This window comes from Rhinichthys klamathensis, unplaced genomic scaffold (assembly GCF_029890125.1).
Source record: "Rhinichthys klamathensis goyatoka isolate OS25496 unplaced genomic scaffold, OSU_Roscu_1.1 h1tg000005l_1, whole genome shotgun sequence".
NCBI classification, from domain to species: domain Eukaryota; kingdom Metazoa; phylum Chordata; class Actinopteri; order Cypriniformes; family Leuciscidae; genus Rhinichthys; species Rhinichthys klamathensis.
Window position 1 is genome coordinate 4,874,688 of NW_026606558.1, and position 21,904 is coordinate 4,896,591.

Sequence of the window (21,904 nt, forward strand, 5' to 3'; positions counted from 1 at the left end):
ACAATGCATAGGCTGCCAATGCTACATCATATATGTGTTTTACATTTATCTGACGCTTAAGCGACTTACAATTGCTATATATGTCAGAGGTCGCACGCCTCTGGAGCAACTAGGGGTTAAGTGTCTTGCTCAGGGACACATTGGTGTCTCACAGTGGATTCGAACCTGGGTCTCTCACACCAAAGGCATGTGTTTTATCCACTGCGCCATCACCACCTTTAATACTTTATGTGTTAAAGTTTGAAGTATGTCGAATATACAATAATCACGAAACATTACATAACAATATGAAAAATATGCACAAATTTCCTATTTTAGGGTTTTGTCACAATCTGACAAGCAACAATCGGAAAGGGAAGGGGGGGATGACACGGTGTGCATACGGCTTGATGGGGCTTGATGGGGAATATTAGAAGGGTATCATGCAGGTGACAGACCTAGATACTAAATCACAGACCAGAGCGCTAATGTGAAAAGACATTTCCCAGCTTGTTTGCACTGATAGACACTGTACTAAAAGGCACTGGGAATCACATGTACAGTATTGACAGGCAAACAGCCAACTTACCGAGGTGCTGTAATAATTAGCAACACATGGTAAATCAAAAGGACTACACCTCGCAATACAACATGCAGACGCATAGCGCACAGTCTTCAATTGCTACTAAGTTAGAAAGGCTTTAAACAGCAGATAGCAGCCCATTATAATTCAGTACAGAAGTTGCATGATATACAGAAGCTAACTGGGAGTGGAAGTATATTTCTGTTCTTAAACGTAACTTTAACACTTATGTTAAGAGGATTCGTCACAGTAAGCGACCTCAGAGACCACAAAGTGAGGATGCTACAAATCTCCCATAAATCCTCGTATGCCCTTTTCCTCAAGGAAGCCAAAGTAGAAAAACATGCTAGCTTTTGCTGAGCATTAGATTCTTGAGCATGTCACTGCAGATATGTTACATCTCTATTCTGATGTGAAAGGATTAGGATTTCGACATTTTACTGCTCAACCAGATTCCTCTCATTCACAATATTAAATGCCCTGTCAACGACATGACGCATGAAAGCACATCTACTGTAGTGCATTTTTTCGAGTTTTAAGATGCCTGAAATTGAACAACTTAGATTTTACTTGAATTATAAGCTGCAAGAAAAACGCTTGTGAAGCCTTTGTATTTACCTGTACTTCTGCATTAATAATTCATAAAAATGTGCAAGCCTCTTCAACCAAAGAAAAACACAATCTACTTTGTTTTTGCATGCCAATATGTTGTTTAAACAAAAATGTGAACCTTGCAATAACTAACTGACTGTTAAATCTTCTTTTGCAGTAAAATCTTCCATTAGCACTAGTTTAAAGAAATCCTATTTTTCTTTAAACCGGTTTGAACTTTTTGTACTCTTCAGTTGATATATCTAATGTATTATTTAAGTTAATCACTCTCTTCAGTATCAACAGAATTGATGTCTGGACTGAGAGCACAATTTCTTCTGTCAAAGCAGTTCAGTTGCTGAATTACTTCTTTATTGAGTCAATGTCTTCTTGTATCACCCAGCTTCAGGTGATAGAAGGCTACTCTGATACTATCATCCAATTCACAGCTGGAATGAGATTTCGGTTTTAGTGTGCAGTCCTCCAAACATTATGCTGTACACTTCTGCAACTCCTGCAGTTCTTTAGTTGCAGTAACAGACTAGACTGTGGATTAATGAACACCCAGGAACGCTTCTACAGCTTTCAAACTTCTAACATGCTCTGTAGAGTATTACGATCAGGACATATGAAGAGCCTTTTCTTGAGAAGAGAGCAGCTTCTGTTAAAGGGTTAGTTCACCCAAAAATGAAAATTCTGTCAGTAATTACTCACCCTCATGTTGTTCCAACCCCGTAAGACCTTCGTTCATCTTCGGAACATGAATTAAGACATTTTTGATGAAATCTGAGAGCTGGATCACTCCTCCATACTAGTCCATTGGCTTCTTCAGGGATTGAACTTGCCGGCCTCGAAAAGTTATGAAAGACATCGTTAAAATAGTCCAAGTGACTACAGTGGCTCAATCTTAAGTTTATCAAGCGACGAGAATACTTTTTGTGCGAAAAAATAAATAAATAACGACTTTATTTCAACTATTAATTTCCTTCTCTTTGGGCCTCGAGTCAGTTAACGTAGTGTGATTCCGTAGAGCTACGTCACACGTAGGCTCACTATTGGCCGACGCTGGTTATGTGCGTGATGCGTGTGACGTACAACAACAGAAGCTTACGCTATTACACTAGTGAACTGACTCGAGGCCCAAGGAGATGGACATGAATAGTTGAAATAAAGTCGTTTTTTTTTTTTTTTGCGCACAAAAAGTATTCTCGTCGCTTGATAAACTTAAGATTGAGGCACCATAGTCACTTGGACTATTTTAACGATGTCTTTAATAACTTTTCGAGGCCGGCAAGTTCAATCCCTGAAGAAGCCTATGGACTAGTATGGAGGAGTGATCCAGCTCTCAGATTTCATCAAAAATATCTTAATTCGTGTTCCGAAGATGAACGAAGGTCTTACGGGGTTGGAACAACATGAGGGTGAGTAATTACTGACAGAATTTTCATTTTTTGGGTGAACTAACCCTTTAATGAGTAAGGTAGAGTACCTTCAATCCACACATCTCATTGAATAGTTCAACAATTTATAGACAAGTAACTGTTTATTTCAAATGTACTCTTTTGTTCAAAAGTTTGGGGGCGGTATGATTTTTTAAAAGGTTTTAAAGTCACCAAGGTTGCATTTATTTGATCAAAAATGAAAACAGTAATATTGCAAAATTTATTAGTTTAAAATAACTTTAAATGCAATTTATTCCTGTGATGGCAAAGCTAAATTTTCAATGTCAGTCAGTGTCATTTCAGGTCTTCAGAGTCACTTGACCGTTCAGAAATAATTCTAATATGCTGATTTGGTGCTAAACAAAAAACATTTCTTATTCAAATTCTTCGATTTATTGCATCCTTGCTCAATAAAAGCAGTACCAACCCCAAACTTTTGAATGGTACTGTGTGTTCTACATAATTAAAGTGCTTTTTATGCTGAAAACTAAAAAAAACACTGCAGCAACACCAAAAGAAACTCCATTACCTGCCTTTTCTATTCTAACCCAATTTCATCATAACAAAGTAGAAATACAATATATCTTACTGAAAAGACCTTCAGAAAAATCTATTTAAACAACCAATCAAGCATCTGAAGCCCAAACTAAAACGCATTAGACTTTACCTATAGCTGTGACGGGCACTGCATAAGACGGTGAAGTCATGGGTAAAGGTGATGCCCGCAGCTGGTCCTGCTGCCCCGTGAGTGCCGGGTAAAGGGGCAGCACACCAAGGGCCTTTCCCAGCATTCGAGGCCCCAAACTCAGCACCCGAACCTTTACATCCCGATAGCAGTGGTTGATCATGCGCAGGTGGACGTTCACCCGCGTGGTGATGCGGATTAGGCACTTCACCATGTTTATCTCCCAAAAGCGAACGTAGAAACCCTGGTACCGGTGCCCTCTTTCCACCGTGGGCTGCTGGGTAAAGGCTTGGCTGTGCTGGTAAACGGTGGCGAATCGTACCCCACCCAGACCTCTCACCTCCTCCCTCCCTCAGCCAGTGACTTAAATGGCGAGGAAAGGCCCTGTCTATTTTCAGACGAGGGTATTAATACTCCTTGAAGACTCACAGTCAGCACATGTAGGACAGTTGACTTTATCCTCCAAGCTCTCTGAATCGTTCGCACTGCAGACAAGAGCTCTTCACAACATCTTCAGATGGTCTTTGCGCTGTTCCAGAGAGATACAGTGATCAGGGACTGAACCGCACTTCGTCTATGTGCTCATGTTAAGAGTGGGCAGTGCTGTGTTGTGATGCTGGTCTAACAGTCAGGCTCAATAGATGAGACCCAGAATAAAGGGGTGGGCAGAGGACACCGGTAAGCCTTTGATGGGTGGGACAAGATGGCACAGCTGGTGCCACAGGGAAGTGTTAGTACTGACTGTACACAGCTGGCACAGAAATAGAGTTCTGTGACTGACAGAAGCACCTGCACCTCCAGTCCTCTAAGTGAGACTGCTCCAGCCTCATATTACTGCATGCGGTCAACTTTTCAACTCTTGTGAATACGCATGTGCATATATATATATATATATATATATATATATATATATATATATATATATATATATATATATATATATATATGTAAAAAATACACACACACATATAAAAATGTATAATTAAACATTTTTATAAAAACAATTGTCAAATTATATAAATTATTTATAAAAAATAAAGATAAAAATGTACAAATATTTTGTATATTTGTAAATATTTATAAACTTGTAATAGTATATTTGTGAATTTTGCATAAAATTGTACACATTTTTAAAATGTATAAACACACACACAGATACATAAACATATCAGGTAAAAATGTATAATAAAAAAATATATAAAATAAAAATGTATAATTAAAAAAATATATAAAATGTAAATAAAACGATATTATATTAAATAATTTATTTAAATACAAATAAAAAAAATATTCTTTTAAAGGGTACCCCGACTAGTGTGGCATGTTGGCCTTATAAGATTAACGTGGGCGTCAGCTATAAAAAGGTGATACAAAAACACTCCAAATTTTTTTGATTTTATTAAAAAAAGACGAAAATCCGTTCACTCGTAGGCCGCCATAGTTATTTACATCTCAATGCATTCTGGGTAGTGACGTGTAAAGGTTGTAGCTAGCCCAGTTTTGACAGCAGCGAGATGAACACGTCTGCCGTTCAGCTTTTTTCAGTTTGAACCCAAGCGCACCTTAGGCTTAAATCAAGAGAATAACGCGGAAAACGATAGGCCTACTCAAGAGTTACATGAAAATGAAGATTATCAGAGAGTTGAAGAAGCGAGAGTGGGGCAAAATAGATGGTGTCTGGGGCAGTTTGCCAATGCCAAGCGAGAACGAGAGCGTTTGCTGTAAAGAGCTCCACTTTTTGTCAGCAGCTGATCAGACGATCGTACTATCGGTATAAATAATTTAATAAGTCATCTACCGCCGTCGTTTGCTTTATTTTCCCTAAGCAGTCACTATGTTGAACGCATAGAAATAACCTCTCGGACCTTGTTCAAAATCCTGCCGCGCCACAGAGCACCATTTACATAGTTTTATATTAAATGTACATTTATTTGTCTCAAATCGTTGTTAATGTATATACTGAGTTCACCCTGCGCAGCAATATACATTTAGTTTTACATTTATTTACAGAAATCAGCTGGTTGAATGAAAATTGCTGATGTTACCGGATTTTTAGGTGATATTCTCAATTCATTCAGTTAACGGACGCTCTGAGGTAAAGTGAATTCAGACTGCAGACTAATAAGCAACGATTGTATTTAATTGTACAGTACAATCATAACATAGTACAGACATGATCTTAGTTCCATAATGTCCTTCCTTAAACATAACAATATTGCTGGCCATAAACTGACAAAGTGCGCGTCCGGTGTGCGATACCTCGAGTTGTCATAGACGGGGCGCTGCGCTTCTCGTCCGGACCCGGTGTGCAACCCCGGGTTGAAGCGCTCGGGTTCAAACTGAAAAGGCTCAGTGAACGGCAGACGTGTTTATCTCACTACTGTCAAAACTTAGCTAGCTAGCCGGTACGTTGGAAAAACAATATATGAAGCGGCTACAGCGGCTAGGCTCAACCGACTACAACCTTTACACGTCACTACCCAGAATGCATTGAGACGTAAATAACTATGGCGGCCTACGAGTGAACGGATTTTCGTCTTTTTTTAATAAAATCAAAAACATTTGAAGTGTTTTTGTATCACCTTTTTATAGCTGACGCCCACGTTAAACTTATAAGGCCAACATGCCACACTAGTCGGGGTTCACTTTAATGAATATATTTTCATTACACACATACAGTACATTTATACATTGCACATTCACCTTCATAAGAAATCTTTTAGGGTGTATTCACACCAGGAAAGTCCGATACTTCACTTGCTTTGGTCCGGACCAAATAAAACGTTTTTTTTCTTTCTTTTTTTTTTTGGTACGGTTCGCTTTCACACTGCTCTTTTTGCAAGTGAACCAAAATTTGTAAACAAAACCACACGTGTGCTAAGGTCGTCCATTCATTGGACAAGGATTCTCAAGTAGAGAAATCAGGAAGTGCAAAAAAGGCTTAACGTAAATTAACGCAGCATCATCCTTGTATTGTAACCATCATTACATTATATGAACTGCAAATGTTTTTTTTTGCATCTATGCGCGATTAGACTAAAGAGAATGCTCTGTATGTGAAAGTCCTGATGCACACACTCATTCATTCATTCCATTCCAATGATGCACACACGACGCGCAGAAAGACGCACAACAGATGTAATGTAGTAGGCTACAACAGATCACTTTCCCATAACGCAACTCCGACTACGGAAGCCTGTTAACTCAAAGGCCCAGTGTTTTCTTGCAATTGGGTCGGTTCATGTTCACACCGTAAACGAACCGTACCAGAGTTCGTTTGGAACCGTACCGAGACCACCTCTTCAGCTGGGTCTCGGTTCGGTTGTTTGGTCCGCGCCCGAGTTCGATTGCTGTGTTCACACCTGCCCAAAAGGTCCGCACCAAGGGGGGAAACGAACTAGAGTTCGATTCAATCGAACCAAACAAGGCAGGTGTGAATACACCCTAAGTTTCCTTGACTGAGTACCTATACATTGTCTTCATGTCTTGAATTGCCCTTTATATATATATATTTCCTACAGCATTTGAATGTTATTACAAACCATTAAGTGATTTGACATTTAGCGCTCTGCATGTGTTTTCAGCGTAGCGTAGAGCTGAACTCAGGTTAATGGGCTGAACTGGACTCTCACCTTCCATGATGGATATGTGTACCGCTCTCCGGCGGGTGCGCGGGACACTGCTCAGCCGTGGCCCATGTGTGATGGATGGACAGCTTCTGCTGGGCACCAGGCCAGCCCTGTGACCACATACACATACAGTACTGCATCAACACCCTCATTTATCATATTACAGTATGTCCTACAACTACAGATATCAGTCAGTCTTACTGGGCATGCATGCACACATGTGACGCCATCAAAAGAACATGACCCAGTGTTAGCAATTATACGGTTAACACTGCCACACAGATGGGCACTCATGCATACCTATGTATTTCTGGAGGTTCCCGTTTAATTTTTGCACTCTGCTCCATTACCTCTTTGGCTACTCTTCCACTGAAATCAAACAAAAACGAATTACAAAAAAGTGTCCAGTTTTATCCCTGCTAGTGTCAAATATATTTGTTTAAAAAAAATGTAATCATCTTAAATACCCATATATATATTCACACTGTAACAAAAATGATATCACCGTCAATATCTAAAATATAGTTCTCTTTGTATTCACATTGTATTATATTATATTGCCGTAATCTTAAATAGCAAATATCTTCAATATAAGATGCACAAATATCCCCTGACTGGAAATATGTTACAGGACACTCACCACAGTAGCTGGCAGATGAGCAAAACTACCTGCCACTGTGCAAAAAGCACCTGCATATACAGTTGTTGCTGGGTGTTCATTTCACACACCCTGTTTTGAGACTGTTTCAGCTTCATCTATTCAAATCAACCAAAAGAAAACAGCTCAACCATTGCAACGGTTTCAAACAGCTGGCATTTTGGTGGGAATTGTGATCCCCGTGACTGAGGGATGATGGTGACCACTGCTACTAGAGTCCATGAAGCTCCGGAATTAGATTAACCTTATTGAGTCGCCTCTCTTAACTCGATCTCTGCCTCTCAGTCTGTGACTGAACTACTTCCCTTTAACAAAAAACTCCCAACGGAGTCATTGCCTTAAAATCCAGCCTGTCTCCTTACATAGGAGTGAGAAAATAACTGTTATCAATTTCCTAATTAGGCGTTTGAGCCTGAGAGCCCACTATAATAATGGACCGTGCTGTTTGTTCAATTGCCCCGATGGCTCCATTCATCTGTTACAATTGCTGGTAATAAGTAAACACTTGTGTCTAAGAGGTGGCCTGAGTGAACAGCACCATCCGCAGCAGGTTGTGGCGCATTGGCTCCGAAGCTGTCGCCTCTATGTGACCGTGACGAGGACGGCAGGCTGTTTTTGGAGCAGGGACCCCTGAGGCTGTGGTGGTCCACCGGCAGTGACCTATCCATCCACACTTACCTGAAGCGGAAACGACTCCCCTTGAAGAACAGGTTACTGCTGGACATCGTACGAACCTGGCTCGACTTCTCCAACCTGAGGACGGGCAGAGAGAAATCATTCAACTCGAAACGGTCTCTGAACACATTTACACATTTTTTAAGCTGCATATTCTGAATTAAGGAGATTTTCTCTTTTACACAAAAAATATGACACTGCTGTAATCAGATATGTACGGAAGCGTATTGCATTCACTTGAAGAAAAAAAAAACTACTCTGTTTTTCTGAATTAATGAGTTAATTATCTCAGAATTCCGAGATAATTTTTCATGGAAAAAAAGGTTTTGCTCTGTTTTTCTGAATTAACGAGTTAATTATCTCAGAATTACAAGATAATTTTTCATAGAAATTTCTTTTTTTTTTTGCTCTGTTTTTCCAAGATATTTTTTCATTCGAGTTTTTGAGATAATCAAGTCATTAATTCAGAAAAACAGAGCAAAAAAAAATTCCATGAAAAATGATCTTGCAATTCTGAGATAATTAACTCGTTAATTCAGAAAAACAGAGCAAAAACTTTTTTCCATGAAAAATTATCTTGTAATTCTGAGATAATTAACTCGTTCATTCAGAAAAACAGAGCAAAAACTTTTTTCCATGAAAAATGATCTCGTAATTCTGAGATAATTAACTCATTAATTCAGAAAAACAGAGTAGATTTTTTTTTCTTCAAGTGAATGCAATACGCTTCCGTAGATATGTTTCTAAGTTTCTTTTTACCTATTTACTGTGGTGGAGGAAGTACAAACAAGTGCTTGAGAACCCTAATAAAAGATTACTCCAGTAAAAGTAAGTACTTCTTTTCAATTTTACTTGAGTAAAAGGTTTTTTAATGTTCCCAAGTGTTAAAAGTTAAAAGTATAGGACCGATTTAACATATTAATTGAAAAGAAACGGCCTGATCACGAATCAGACATCACTTTGGAATGTTGTGAAGATAAAATTAAAATACTTTAAAACAAGTATAGATATTTGAAAATTTACTTAAAGGGATAGTACATCAAAAAAAAAAAAAAATCCTGTCATAATTTACTCGCCCTCATGTTGCTCCAAACCTGTATGAATTTTTTTCTTCTGCTGAACACAAAAGAAGATATTTTGAAGAATGTCAGTAACCAGACAGTTGATGGTAGCCATTGACTTCCAATGGATGTCAATGGGGCATCCATCAACTGTTTGGTTACCCATATTCTTCAAAACAGAAAGAAATTCATACAGGTTTGGAACAACTTGAGGGTGAGTAAATGACGACAGAATTTCATGTTTGGGTGAAATATCCATTTAAGTACAGTTACTAAGTAAAAACACTTTGTCTCTGTCCACCACTGGTTATATGATGACATAAACTGTAACCTGAAGCCGTAGACATCTGTGAAAACGTATTTTTCTAGACCTGCTATACTGTGTTAGATTATTATTTGCTATATTAGTTATAACTTGCCACATTCAATTAACATAAAATTGCATTGATCTGAGGACACAAGTATGTGTGCATTAACAATGACTTCAAATATGACATCCAATAAAAATCAGAATTTTCTTTCCAATATTCATTTTACAGTCTTTTGTTTTCATCTCAAAAGTTGCATAAAAACAGCTTTACATTTATAATGTGTTATGAACAATCTTACATCTTAGATTGCATTCATCAACTTCCAAAAAAAAATGGGATTCATTTTCAATTGTATTTCATTAGTTTAATTCAGCTGTATTTAAGAAAGTAACAGTGTTTTTTATTAAGTAAATACTAACGATTTGAATTATTTAATAAAAAAAGATCGATTTTTTCATACTACCTACCCCAATGACGTGCACATGCACATACAGTATCTTCTATGTAACCCTCAATGACTGAAACTGAAAGTATTCTGACTCAGTCAGTCTCTGGTGATCATTCGATTCAGGCTTTTCATCACCAGGTGTGGAATCTCCTTCCCCAAAGACAGCCTTTATGTGAATCATAAAACCCACTCTTCAATCATCATCTGCCACAAATTCCACTTCTCTAGGGGACTTGAGCTACAGCACATTTCTCTTTCCCCCCAGCGGAATGAATTCAGTCAGACTTGGAATACAATGCAGATTCAGTTTTGATAAGGCGCAATGCCAATGCAGTGATTACACCATTCCCCTCACCTAAATTGAGCTTTCCCACACTTCATGATGAGTGCTCAACAGACTCTTGTTCCAAAGATGTCACCTCACTTAGCCAAAATCGTTCATCATAAAACCAGCGGTGGCTCAGCAGTTCTGTGAGTCTGGGCTCATCCGTAACACTGCGGTCTTCCTTGAGCTGCAGGACGCTTTAAACACTTCCCATGGCCTGGGCAAGGACACGTACAGCCAACCGTGACTGAAATGTGCACGGACATCGCTCTGGAGGAGCTAGCAGGACCCATCTCTCATCGCTCAGGCAGTAAAGGTCATTCTCAGCACGCGGCTGTTCCATTAGTTGACCCGTGAGGTAAAAAAACAGTGATGGAATCTAAAAGCAGCCGTCGAGACCACCACACTTGTCTTGCATTATTAGTTTTTAGTCAGCTTATTTACCAGGCTTAAGTAAGCTCTGGAAAGAGGAAATGATACTTGTTTATTGTGCAGTCGCCCTTTCAGAAGCATGTCACCTGTCTAACCCAACTGATGCATGTGTCTCAATGAAAGGAGGAGTGCAAAAACTCACTTGTAGAAAGCTTGATTTTCAACACCGCATTTCCAAAGGTGTTTGCAGGCCTCTGGAGTCGGTGCGAAGTACGTCAAGATGATCTTTTTGTCCTGTGCATAACGATAAGTCATTAAAGGTGCACTGATCCAGCACTGGCGTTGAAAGGTATTATTAAAGTTTCACAGATTGTGTCATTATCATAAGAAAATTTGTCATATTGTAATTATCTTCGACTTTACCAATGTTGGCATAATTAATGTTCTCACCTCCTTCTGATTTGCATATATATGGAATGTCTTTCCCTCAAACTTCAGTTTGGTCACCTCGTGCCTGTACAGGTGGAAGAATACAAGAATAAAGGTATTACAATATATAATATGTTATGAAATGTAAAGTATATTGTTGTATTTGTATATTGTGTAACTATTAAATTTCATATATACAGTGTGTGTGTGTGTGAATATTATTGTCCATGTAGTCTGTCTATTTATTTATTTATTTATTTATCTATCTGTCTTTCTGTCTGACCGCCCGTCATCTGTCTGTCTTTTATCTGTCTATCTACACATACATAAACTACATACAAAATGACCTTATAGTAAAACATACATAAATATCAATGTATTAATGTATATAACTAATTATCGTAAATGTATATAATTAATTACATTTACATTGTATATATATATGTATTTATATATATATACATTCACAAATACATACACAGTATATAATATAATATATAAACTACATAGATAACAATGTTACAGTAAAAAAAAACAATTATCCTGTATTATTCATGAAGTCTCGATAAAAAAGCATGAAATTACACAAATTAAATTAAGTTGACAACGTTTCCAAATTGTATTATATGAGCTCATTTTAATTATTAAAATGAACAAGACACTATAAACTTAAATATTCTTTTCCTGTTGTATTTCTCACAAACAAACACACAGACAAATCAATTCTGCACTTTTTCTTTGCTCTTGCTTTACTTGTGGCATACATTATACACTCACCGGCCACTTTATTAGGTACACCTGTCCAACTGCTCGTTAACACTTAATTTCTAAGCAGCCAATCACATGGCGGCAACTCAGTGCATTTAGGCATGTAGACATGGTCAAGACAATCTCCTGCAGTTCAAACCGAGCATCAGTATGGGGAAGAAAGTTGATTTGAGTGACTTTGAACGTGGCATGATTGTTGGTGCCAGAAGGGCTGGTCTGAACTAGTCAGAGGGCTAGTCAGAAACTGCTAATCTACTGGGATTTTCACGCACAACCATCTCTAGGGTTTACAGAGAATGGTCCGAAAAAGAAAAAACATCCAGTGAGCGGCAGTTCTGTGGGCGGAAATGCCTTGTTGATGCCAGAGGTCACAGGAGAATGGCCAGACTGGTTCGAGCTGATAGAAGGGCAACAGTGACTGAAATAACCACTCGTTACAACCGAGGTATGCAGCAAAGCATTTGTGAAGCCACAACACGCACAACCTTGAGGCGGATGGGCTACAACAGCAGAAGACTCCACCGGGTACCACTCATCTCCACTACAAATAGGAAAAAGAGGCTACAATTTGCAAGAGCTCACCAAAATTGAACAGTTGAAGACTGGAAAAATGTTGCCTGGTCTGATGAGTCTCGATTTCTGTTGAGACATTCAGATGGTAGAGTCAGAATTTGGCGTAAACAGAATGAGAACATGGAACCATCATGCCTTGTTACCACTGTGCAGGCTGGTGGTGGTGGTGTAATGGTGTGGGGGATGTTTTCCTGGCACACTTTAGGCCCCTTAGTGCCAATTGGGCATCGTTTAAATGCCACGGCCTACCTGAGCATTGTTTCTGACCATGTCCATCCCTTTATGGCCACCATGTACCCATCCTCTGATGGCTACTTCCACCATGTCACAAAGCTCTAATCATTTCAAATTGGTTTCTTGAACATGACAATGAGTTCACTGTACTAAAATGGCCTCCACAGTCACCAGATCTCAACCCAATAGAGCATCTTTGGGATGTGGTGGAACGGGAGATTCGCATCATGGATGTGCAGCCGACAAATCTGCGGCAACTGTGTGATGCCATCATGTCAGTATGGACCAAACTCCCTGAGGAATGCTTCCAGCACCTTGTTGAATCTATGCCACGAAGAATTGAGGCAGTTCTGAAGGCAAAAGGGGGTCCAACCCGTTACTAGCATGGGGTACCTAATAAAGTGGCCGGTGAGTGTACATTCTCTACAGATTGAACCACATAAAACAAAACCCAGAGACACTGAGACTCAGCCAGACCTCACAGACCTGTTGTGGCGAGATGACTTTAAACATGCCCTCTGGATGGAGATCTGCTGAAGGATAATTGGACACCTGTCTGCTCTAACGGTTAAGAAAGAGGCAGATGCTCGGGCCCTTTTGGCTGGGAATGTATAATACAATATAATAAAACCAGCTGTGACTTGTATACCCAGAGCCTGTCGCTAGGCGAGAATGACTCATTATTTTCAGCTTCACGATGCATGTGTGTATGCATGTCTGTGTTTACTCAACCCCGAAGACGTCAATAGAAGTTCAGTAGGGAAAAGAGGCAAGTATTAGTGACTCACCATTTGAGGAAATGGACTCTCTTGTTCCCTTGAAGCACGACAAAACCGAACGGAGTGAAGGCTAGGAAAGCTGGGTTCCCAGACACATCCTGTGATGAACAGCGACAGAGGAGAACCACGTCATCTTCCTTTCTTAACAAGCAGACATTGAGTAGGAAGACTCAATACCGGACCGTACAGCAAGTGATCATAACAACAGAGCCTTCATACTTGTGTTGTCAGGCTAACTTTATGTAATGTTTAGCTGTAAAACGGGAAGTTTTGGGCTTTTACGGTTGAGATTAAACTGACAGTAGATGTTTCTCAACAGGAGTCAATAAATTCAGTTAAAACTTTGGGGGAAAAAAACCTCACTGAAAGAACCAAGCGTTATAGAGGACACGTTTTAGTAGACTATTTGAATGTCCTTGTTGATATATTTTTACATTCAATTTCTATACGGCTTTACAATATATATAAATATATATATATATATATGGTTTTATACACAAATAATAAAACTACTGACTATAATACATTGACTATATTAAGTCTCTGGCTATAAGTATTCTTGTATATATTTTATGCTCAAAAATATATATTCATATATATATATTACTGTTCAAATGTTTAGGATTTGTACGATTTTTTAAATGTTTTTGAAAGAAGTCTCTTATGCTCACCAACGCATTTATTTGATCAAAAAAAGAGTAAAAAAAAGTAATATTGTGAAATATTACTACAATTTAAATAACCCTTTTTATTTATAAATATATTATAAAATACAATTAATTCTTGTGATGCAAAGCTGAATTTTCTTGAATGAATTTCTTTCTTCTTTTTTTGAATGAATTTTTTCTTGAATGAATTTTAGAGAATTTTTGAAAAAGTTTTGAATTTTTGAAAATTTTCTGAATTTTTGAAAATGTCTGAATTTTTAAAAATGTCTGAATTTTTAAATATGTCTGAATTTCTGAAAATTTCTGAATTTTTGTAAATTTCTGAATTTTTGAAAATTTCTGAAATTTTTCTTTCTTTCATTACTCCAGTCTTCAGTGTCACATGATCCTTCAGAAATCCTTCCAATATGCTGATTTGCTGTTCAATAAACATTTCTTATTATTATCAGTGTTAAAAAAAAGTTGTGCTGCCTTATATTTTCGGGGAAACTGATAAAGAACAGCATTCATTTAAAACTGAAATCTTTTGTGACATTATAAATGTCTGTATTTTTTTTATCATTTTAATGCATCTTTGCTAAAAAAAAAAAGTATATGTACACACATATGTACAGTATATATACAAATCACACTGACTGACTTATGGCTTCTAGAGACTTGTGGAATCTGAATGGGAATCTTTCTGTGTTTCATGAACATTCCATCATTATGAAAGGGTCGTTGGTTTGAAAAAGTTTGAGAAACTGCAGTACACAAATAGCTTGTGGATGCGTCAGATAGAGCCATCTAACCTTGCACGGATGAGGATCCACGCCGTATGTTTCAAGCATTTGTGCTTTCTGCAGGAACTTCAGCTCCGCAGTCTCTGGAGTTTGACCTCTGCAAAACAACACATTAAAACACCATCTGTCATTCAGTGGTGCAACAGCACATCAGAGTCACAGATTACAACCAAAGAAGTGTATTCAAGTGTGCTATTAGTATACATCTTTTAAACTACAAATAAGACAGTATCCTTTCAGTCAACTTTGTATGTACTTCTCAGAAATATACTTAAGTATACTTGACTTATACTGACAGAAAAGTATATTTGGCCAAAACGTGTAAACTGTAAAAAATTTGGGTTGGGAGGTTAGAATTTTTTTACAGTGTACTCAATCTTTTGATGGAGATATTACAAGTATAATTAAGTATTCCAAGTATACTTGGCTTGTGGTTGTGTTTACTCTTTTGATCGAGTAGCCTATTAAATACTTTTTCACAAAGTTTTACATTACATTGTTTGAAAATATTGATTAATAAAGAAAACAGATTCCTAGCTCTTAGTTCCTAATTCTGAGTATGTGAATTTTTGCATAGTGCACTTGTAGTGTACATTGGAATTTACTTCAAATCTACTTAAAGTAGAGTTATTAACTTAAAGTTACTGTATATTTCAAGTATAAAAATTAATATATAATAGGAACATAGTATAATTGAGGTGTAAAAAAAATATAAATAGTAAACTACATGTATAATGTTAAGTTCACTTACAAGTATACTTGCAGTACTAAACTACTATTCACTGAAAGTATACTACAAAGTGTACTTTCATAAACTAAAAAAGTGCTACAAGTATTTGACTAGTAAACTATCAGCATACCTCTAAGTTCACTTGTAGTATAGTTGCAGTATAAATGAAATATGTAGTTCTAAACTATTTGTGTACTCAAAGTTTAAAAGTATACTTTTGTACACAGAGAAGTAGAATTGAAATAGTACACTTAAAAGTATACTACTAATACACTGATATTAGTATACTTACTACATAAAGTATACTTGAACTTTTCTGTTGAACTTGAAAGTATACTGGTGCCACAGGTATTGGATTGAATCCACATTATTATTGATTTTGTACAAAGTGGAAAATCATTGCAATGCAAAAAAAAACAAAAAACACCTGTCCAGAAACATAATGTTGATGTGAATATAAATAAACGCATCTATTGTGACACTTTACACTTGAACGACATCGATTAGCAGCCACTAAATAGAAAGCAAAACCAAACCGACCAGACAGTTCAAGTATCGTCTCTCCAGGAAACCTCGTACCGATTCATGTTTTATTCAGCACCAGCCATTCAACATTCAAGACCTTAATGCAACAAGACCGCCTGCCTTGTATTTCAATCCAAATCAGAGAAGAAAAGCGACCCTTAACGTCGCGAGAAAGCGATTGTTTACAGACATCCGGACTGACTTACGTCCTGGATCATTCTGAAGATCTGAACAGACATATTCACTCTACATTCCCAACATAATTTACGCACATAATAAGACTGATGAAGTGTGTCTCGTCATGGAACAGTACCACCACCAGAGGGCAGCAGTAATCATGCTCCTGTTTGGTGGATCATCTAGTTTGGTGGGACCATAACTTCCAAAATATAGCAGTCAAAACGCCGTCAACAGCTTCTAAACACTTCTAATCTGCATATTTTTAAGTACATTTCACATATGGAATTAAGTAAAATCTACTTAATCTACTTAAGATTTTCAACTTAGTTGAAGTTTACTTTTTTAGAATACTCTGTTTTAAGCAGTGGCGCAAAAAGTGGGTATGCGCTATATGCGGCGCATAGGGGCGCAGCACCATGGGGGGCGCCAAAGCGATGGTAAAAAAAAAAAAAATATATATATATATATATATATATATATATATATATATATATATATATATATATATATATATATATATATATGCCTATACTGTATTTTCTATATGTAGCTGCTGTTGTGCGTTTTTTAAATCATTTCTGCATTTCTTCAATGTTATATAAAATTTTAGAGGACTAACAGGCTAGAGTAGGCTCCCTCATGGAGAAGGGGGGCGGGGTGATATCGCGAGCGCGCGGGGGCGCCGTGAGCGCTGAGCGAGCAGGTACGAGTAGTGAGTTGTCGTCGAAAAAGATGGATACCGTAAAACAAAATGCTGTGGGGCTAAAAATAGAAAAAGAAAGAGGGAAAAGGAGGTGGCATGTCAACTGATGCGACAGCAGCTAAATAAGTGCATGCTGAAAGCCAACAGGTAGGATTTAAAGTGTGACATCCAGGCATGCAGGTTATCTATATCTCTGTGGCCATCGGGACTACCGGGAGATTCCCGGTGGGCCGACGTGCTTTTTCGGCCGATACATCTCATACTTTTTTTTTTTTGTCTTAACGGCCCATAAAACGACTCGGTTACTAACGTAACCTCGGTTCCCAGAGAGGAGGGAACGAGTATTGCGTAAGCTTACGCTATGGGAAAACTCCTTTTCTCGAGAAATATTGAAGTCTTTATGTAAAACGCATTGCAGCTGCACAGCATACAGCAATGAGCGAGGCAGCTCGGTCATTGGCTGTGCTGCGGCAACTTGCACGAACCAATGACGGGGCGACTCTGAACCCGCTTCCAATGAGCGTGCTTCGCGCCCACGCGCGTCAGAGCCCGCCGAGATGGGCGTGGCCAAGGGCTATATATTGGGCGCCCCGTCGTCTGAGTTCTTTAGGTTCAATTCGACTGAAGCAAACTGACCAAGCACAAGCACGGCAGATTACGCAATACTCGTTCCCTCCTCTCAGGGAACCGAGGTTACGTTAGTAACCGAGTCGTTCCCTTTCGAGAGGTTCCTCCTATTGCGTAAGCTTACGCTATGGGAACGCCATGTAAAACGCCGTGCGTGCTGACTTCGCTTCTATTAAGCCGGAGGCCGGAGCCTGAGCCTTTGAGCAAAGTGATTATCCAACAAGCCAGCCGAAGGCGGGTTTTATAAAGGACAACGTGGAACGGCCCGATGGGCGTCCAGAGACACACACAAGCACATTTTCATGTACTGTCATGTATGAAAAATCCTCCACATCAGTTTCAAGATGTGATTCTATGAGGGAGGAGACAATGCTCAGCATGTACACACCCCAGCCTATGATGGTTAGACCGACAGTATGTTAGAATGCAATGAGGGGACCTGTAGGTTATAAAACCTGATAAATGTGGACGGTGAGGCCCAGCCTGCAGCCGCACAAATATCTTGAATGGGTATCCCACTCGACCACGCCCACGAGGAGGCCATGCCTCTCGTAGAGTGAGCTCTGATGCCCAAGGGGCACTGAAGGCCCTTGGCTTCATAAGCCAGCGCTATAGCATCAACTATCCAGCGCGATATTCTTTGCTTTGACACAGCCAGACCTTTAGTGCGGCCGCCAAAGCATACGAACAACTGCTCTGTCTGTCTGAACAGGGCAGAGCGTTCCAAATATACTCTGAGTGCCCTGACCGGGCAGAGTAAATTAGCGTCACCTTCGTCTGCTGGGGACGATAGCGCGGCCAAAGATATCACCTGTGCTCTGAAAGGAGTAGAGAGCACCTTAGGAATATACCCGTGTTTTGGCCTGAGGACAACCCTGCTGTCGTTAGGTCCAAACTCCAGGCAGTTAGCGCTTGAAGACAGCGCGTGCAGATCGCCCACTCTCTTGACCGAGGCGAGAGCCAGCAAGAGAGCAGTTTTGAGCGAGAGCTGTTTAAGGTGCACAGTTCGGAGGGGTTCGAACGGGGCACGCTTAAGTGCGTCCAGGACCGTGGCCAGGTCCCAAATCGGCACCGAGGGGGGGCGTGGGGGATTCATCCTCCTGGCGCCCCTCAGGAAACGAACAACTAGGTAGTTTTTCCCTAGTGTGCGTCCTTCGACCGGTTCATGTGATGCCGCTATGGCAGCCACATATACTTTGAGCGTGGAGGGGGTGCGGCCTGCCTCCAACAGTTCTTGTAAGAAAACGAGCACACTCGGTACTTCGCATGTCTCAGGGTTCAGGTTCCTGGGTTTACACCAGTCACTGAACACCTTCCATTTCTGGGCATATAAGCGCCTCGTAGAGGGCGCTCGCGCCTCAGTGATGGTTCTCAACACTCCACTGGGGAGGTTCCCGGGAATCCGTTGAGGGGCCACGCATGGAGGGCCCACAGATCGGGGCGGGGATGGAGGATCATCCCGTTGGCCTGCCTGAGGAGATCTAGCCTCAGTGGAATCGGCCATGGGGCAGATTGCATCATCTGCATCAGTTCTGGAAACCACGTCTGGTTCTTCCAGAGTGGGGCTACCAGGAGCACTGCACATTTCTCCTCCCTGATCCGACTGATGACCTGAGGTAGCATCGCGACCGGAGGGAAGGCATACAGCGGGCGGCTCGGCCAGACTTGGGCGAGCGCGTCTGTGCTCTTTGAAAAGAAGAGAGGGCAGTGCGCATTTTCCTTGGAGGCAAAGAGGTCGACCTCTGCTCTGCCAAAGGTTTGCCATAACCACTGAATCGTCAGGGGGTGGAGAGACCATTCTCCTGGGAGAACTTTGTCTCTGGACAGCATGTCCGCTCCCTGGTTCAGAACGCCTGGCACATGCGCTGCTCTCAGTGAGCGCAGGTTGCGCTGGGACCATAGGAGGAGCTCCCTGGCCATCGAGTGCAGGGAGCTCGATCTGAGTCCACCCTGACGATTTATATGCGAGACTACCGTCATGTTGTCCGTTCGGACTAGAACGTGCTCGTCCTTCAGGTACGGGAGCAGGGCTCTGAGAGCCAAAGCGACCGCTTTCAATTCCAGACAGTTTATATGTAGGCGCTTCTTCGGGTTTGACCATAAGCCGGAGACAGGCCTGCCCTCGTAAAGGGCCCCCCAGCCTATTTTGGAGGCATCTGTCGTGATCATTTTTCTCCTTGTGTTCACGCCCAAACTCACACCGGACTGATACCAGTCGACAGCTTTCCAGGGCGTCAGGGCTTTTATGCAGCCGTGATTTGCTCTGATTAAAAAGTGGCCCGAGCGCCACGCGTGAGTGGGGACACGGCTTTTGAGCCAGCGTTGGAGAGGACGCATGTGCAACAATCCTAGCTGGAGTACAGCTGATGCTGAGGCCATGAGACCGAGCATCCTCTGAAATCGCTTGACGGGGGCGCGCGCACCCGCTCTGAACGATGTTGCAAGGCGCCGGATAGTGAGCGCGCGCTCTGATGAGAGGCGCGCCGTCATCTGCACTGAGTCTAGCACTATTCCCAGGAAAGAAATATTCTGGCTGGGGGATAGCATGCTCTTTGCAAAATTGATTTTTAGACCCAGGCACTCTAGATGACTGATAATCCAAGACCTGTGTGTCACTAACTGGCTCTCTGATTGTGCTAGGATTAGCCAATCGTCGAGATAATTCAGTATTCGCACTCCCCGCTGTCTCAGGGGGGAAAGTGCTGCATCCATACATTTCGTAAATGTACGGGGTGCCAGTGACAGGCCGAATGGTAGTACTGTGTACTGGTATGACTGTCCCTCGAAAGCGAATCTCAGAAATGGCCTGTGATGAGGCGCTATTGGAATGTGAAAGTAAGCGTCTTTCAGATCCACTGACAGAAACCAATCCCCCGGGCGAACTTGCGCGAGGATATGCTTGGTTGTTAACATTCTGAACGAGCGAATCATTAAAGCTTTGTTCAGATGTCTGAGATCTAGGATGGGGCGGAGACCGCCATCCTTTTTCGGGACGAGAAAATAGCGGCTGTAAAAACCTGCCTCGCTCATAGAGGGGGGCACTGTTTCTATAGCACCTTTCTCTATTAGTTTGAGCATCTCGGTGCGTAGAACATGTGAAACATCTTTTCTCACTTTCGTCTCTACCACTGCTGTGAAGCGGGGCGGTCTGCGAGCGAATTGGAGCGAGTAACCGTGTTTTATTATGTTCAAAACCCATTTCGGCATGTCGGGGATATTTTCCCAAGCTTTCGCTCGCACAGATATGGGCTGAATGCTGGCCGGGGGCGTGTCGCAGTGACGTATGGCTCCCGCCAGCGAATCGTTCTGTGTTAATACCGAGCTCACAGCTGTCAGCGGCGCGGGCGCGCGCTGAGCAGCTTTGTTGAATGCCGAGTGCAGGGGTGCGTGTGAGATTACAGGCACGCTCGCTGTAACGCTCACAGAGCGAGATGGGGAAATGTTTAACACTGTGTGTATAGTGCTTATGGGTGGGGGTGCATAGACTGTGGTAGGCACGCGCGCCACTTTCATAAAACTTCCCGCTCGTGGCGGGAGGTTTTTGGCCATATAAACAGTGTTTGTGAGATGGGGTGCGTGCATAACAGCGGGCACACGCGCTACTCTTATACAACTTCCCGCTTTTACTGGGGAAGTGTTTATAACTGTGGGAACAGTGCTTGTGTGTAGTGGTGCATACGTAACAGTTGGCACACAATCTACATTTATGGGGCGTCCAGCCTGAGCTGGGAAAACATTTGGCACTGAGTTTACAGTTTTGATATGTGGGAATGCGCACTTTGGTGTGGACACGTGACCCTTTAATGACACAGGCAGAAAATAGCTCTTTATGTGATTTCTGTGTGTCGCCGTAAAAACGGCGTTTGTTTGCAGGTGGGCGAGCTGTGTGGCTGGCACATTGGCTGCTGTATAGACATTTCCAACCGCCTGTAAGGGGACTGGGTAATGCTTTAAACGTTTTGGAGAGAACGGTCCGGCTCTTGCGAGACACGCGCTCTCCCTTTTCCTCCCTGTAGCTAGGAGGACTTACGAGGCTCTGGGTTCAGCACAATCCTGGGCCGAGGTCCCCGTCGCTCGGGCGGCTGTTTCCTGTTGGCGGAGCGCGAGCGGCGTCGAAAATCCGTTTCAGGTTTGGGCTGAGAGACGG

The 21,904-nt window shown here is 41.1% G+C and overlaps 2 protein-coding genes across 3 annotated transcripts in view; one reads left to right on the plus strand and one right to left on the minus strand.

Moving 5' to 3' along the window:
• The window catches only part of blm (BLM RecQ like helicase), a 29,291-nt gene extending 22,287 nt beyond the window's left edge, over positions 1–7,004 (plus strand). Inside the window, exon 23 of the mRNA XM_056255830.1 lies at positions 6,865–7,004. The gene's annotated coding sequence lies outside the window, so the exon portion shown is untranslated. The remainder of the gene's footprint in view (positions 1–6,864) is intronic.
• Positions 1–21,904, minus strand: part of LOC130088870 (FERM domain-containing protein 5) — a 134,019-nt gene that overhangs the window by 1,428 nt on the left and 110,687 nt on the right. The window contains exons 7-13 of one of the 2 annotated variants that reach the window (XM_056255850.1): positions 15,002–15,089; positions 13,552–13,679; positions 11,210–11,273; positions 10,962–11,053; positions 8,246–8,320; positions 7,210–7,278; positions 6,913–7,019 (exon numbers count right to left, since the gene is read on the minus strand). In XM_056255850.1, the coding sequence (XP_056111825.1) occupies positions 6,913–7,019; positions 7,210–7,278; positions 8,246–8,320; positions 10,962–11,053; positions 11,210–11,273; positions 13,552–13,679; positions 15,002–15,089 (623 nt within the window). The remainder of the gene's footprint in view (positions 1–6,912; positions 7,020–7,209; positions 7,279–8,245; positions 8,321–10,961; positions 11,054–11,209; positions 11,274–13,551; positions 13,680–15,001; positions 15,090–21,904) is intronic. The other variant, XM_056255857.1, reaches the window with a different exon arrangement.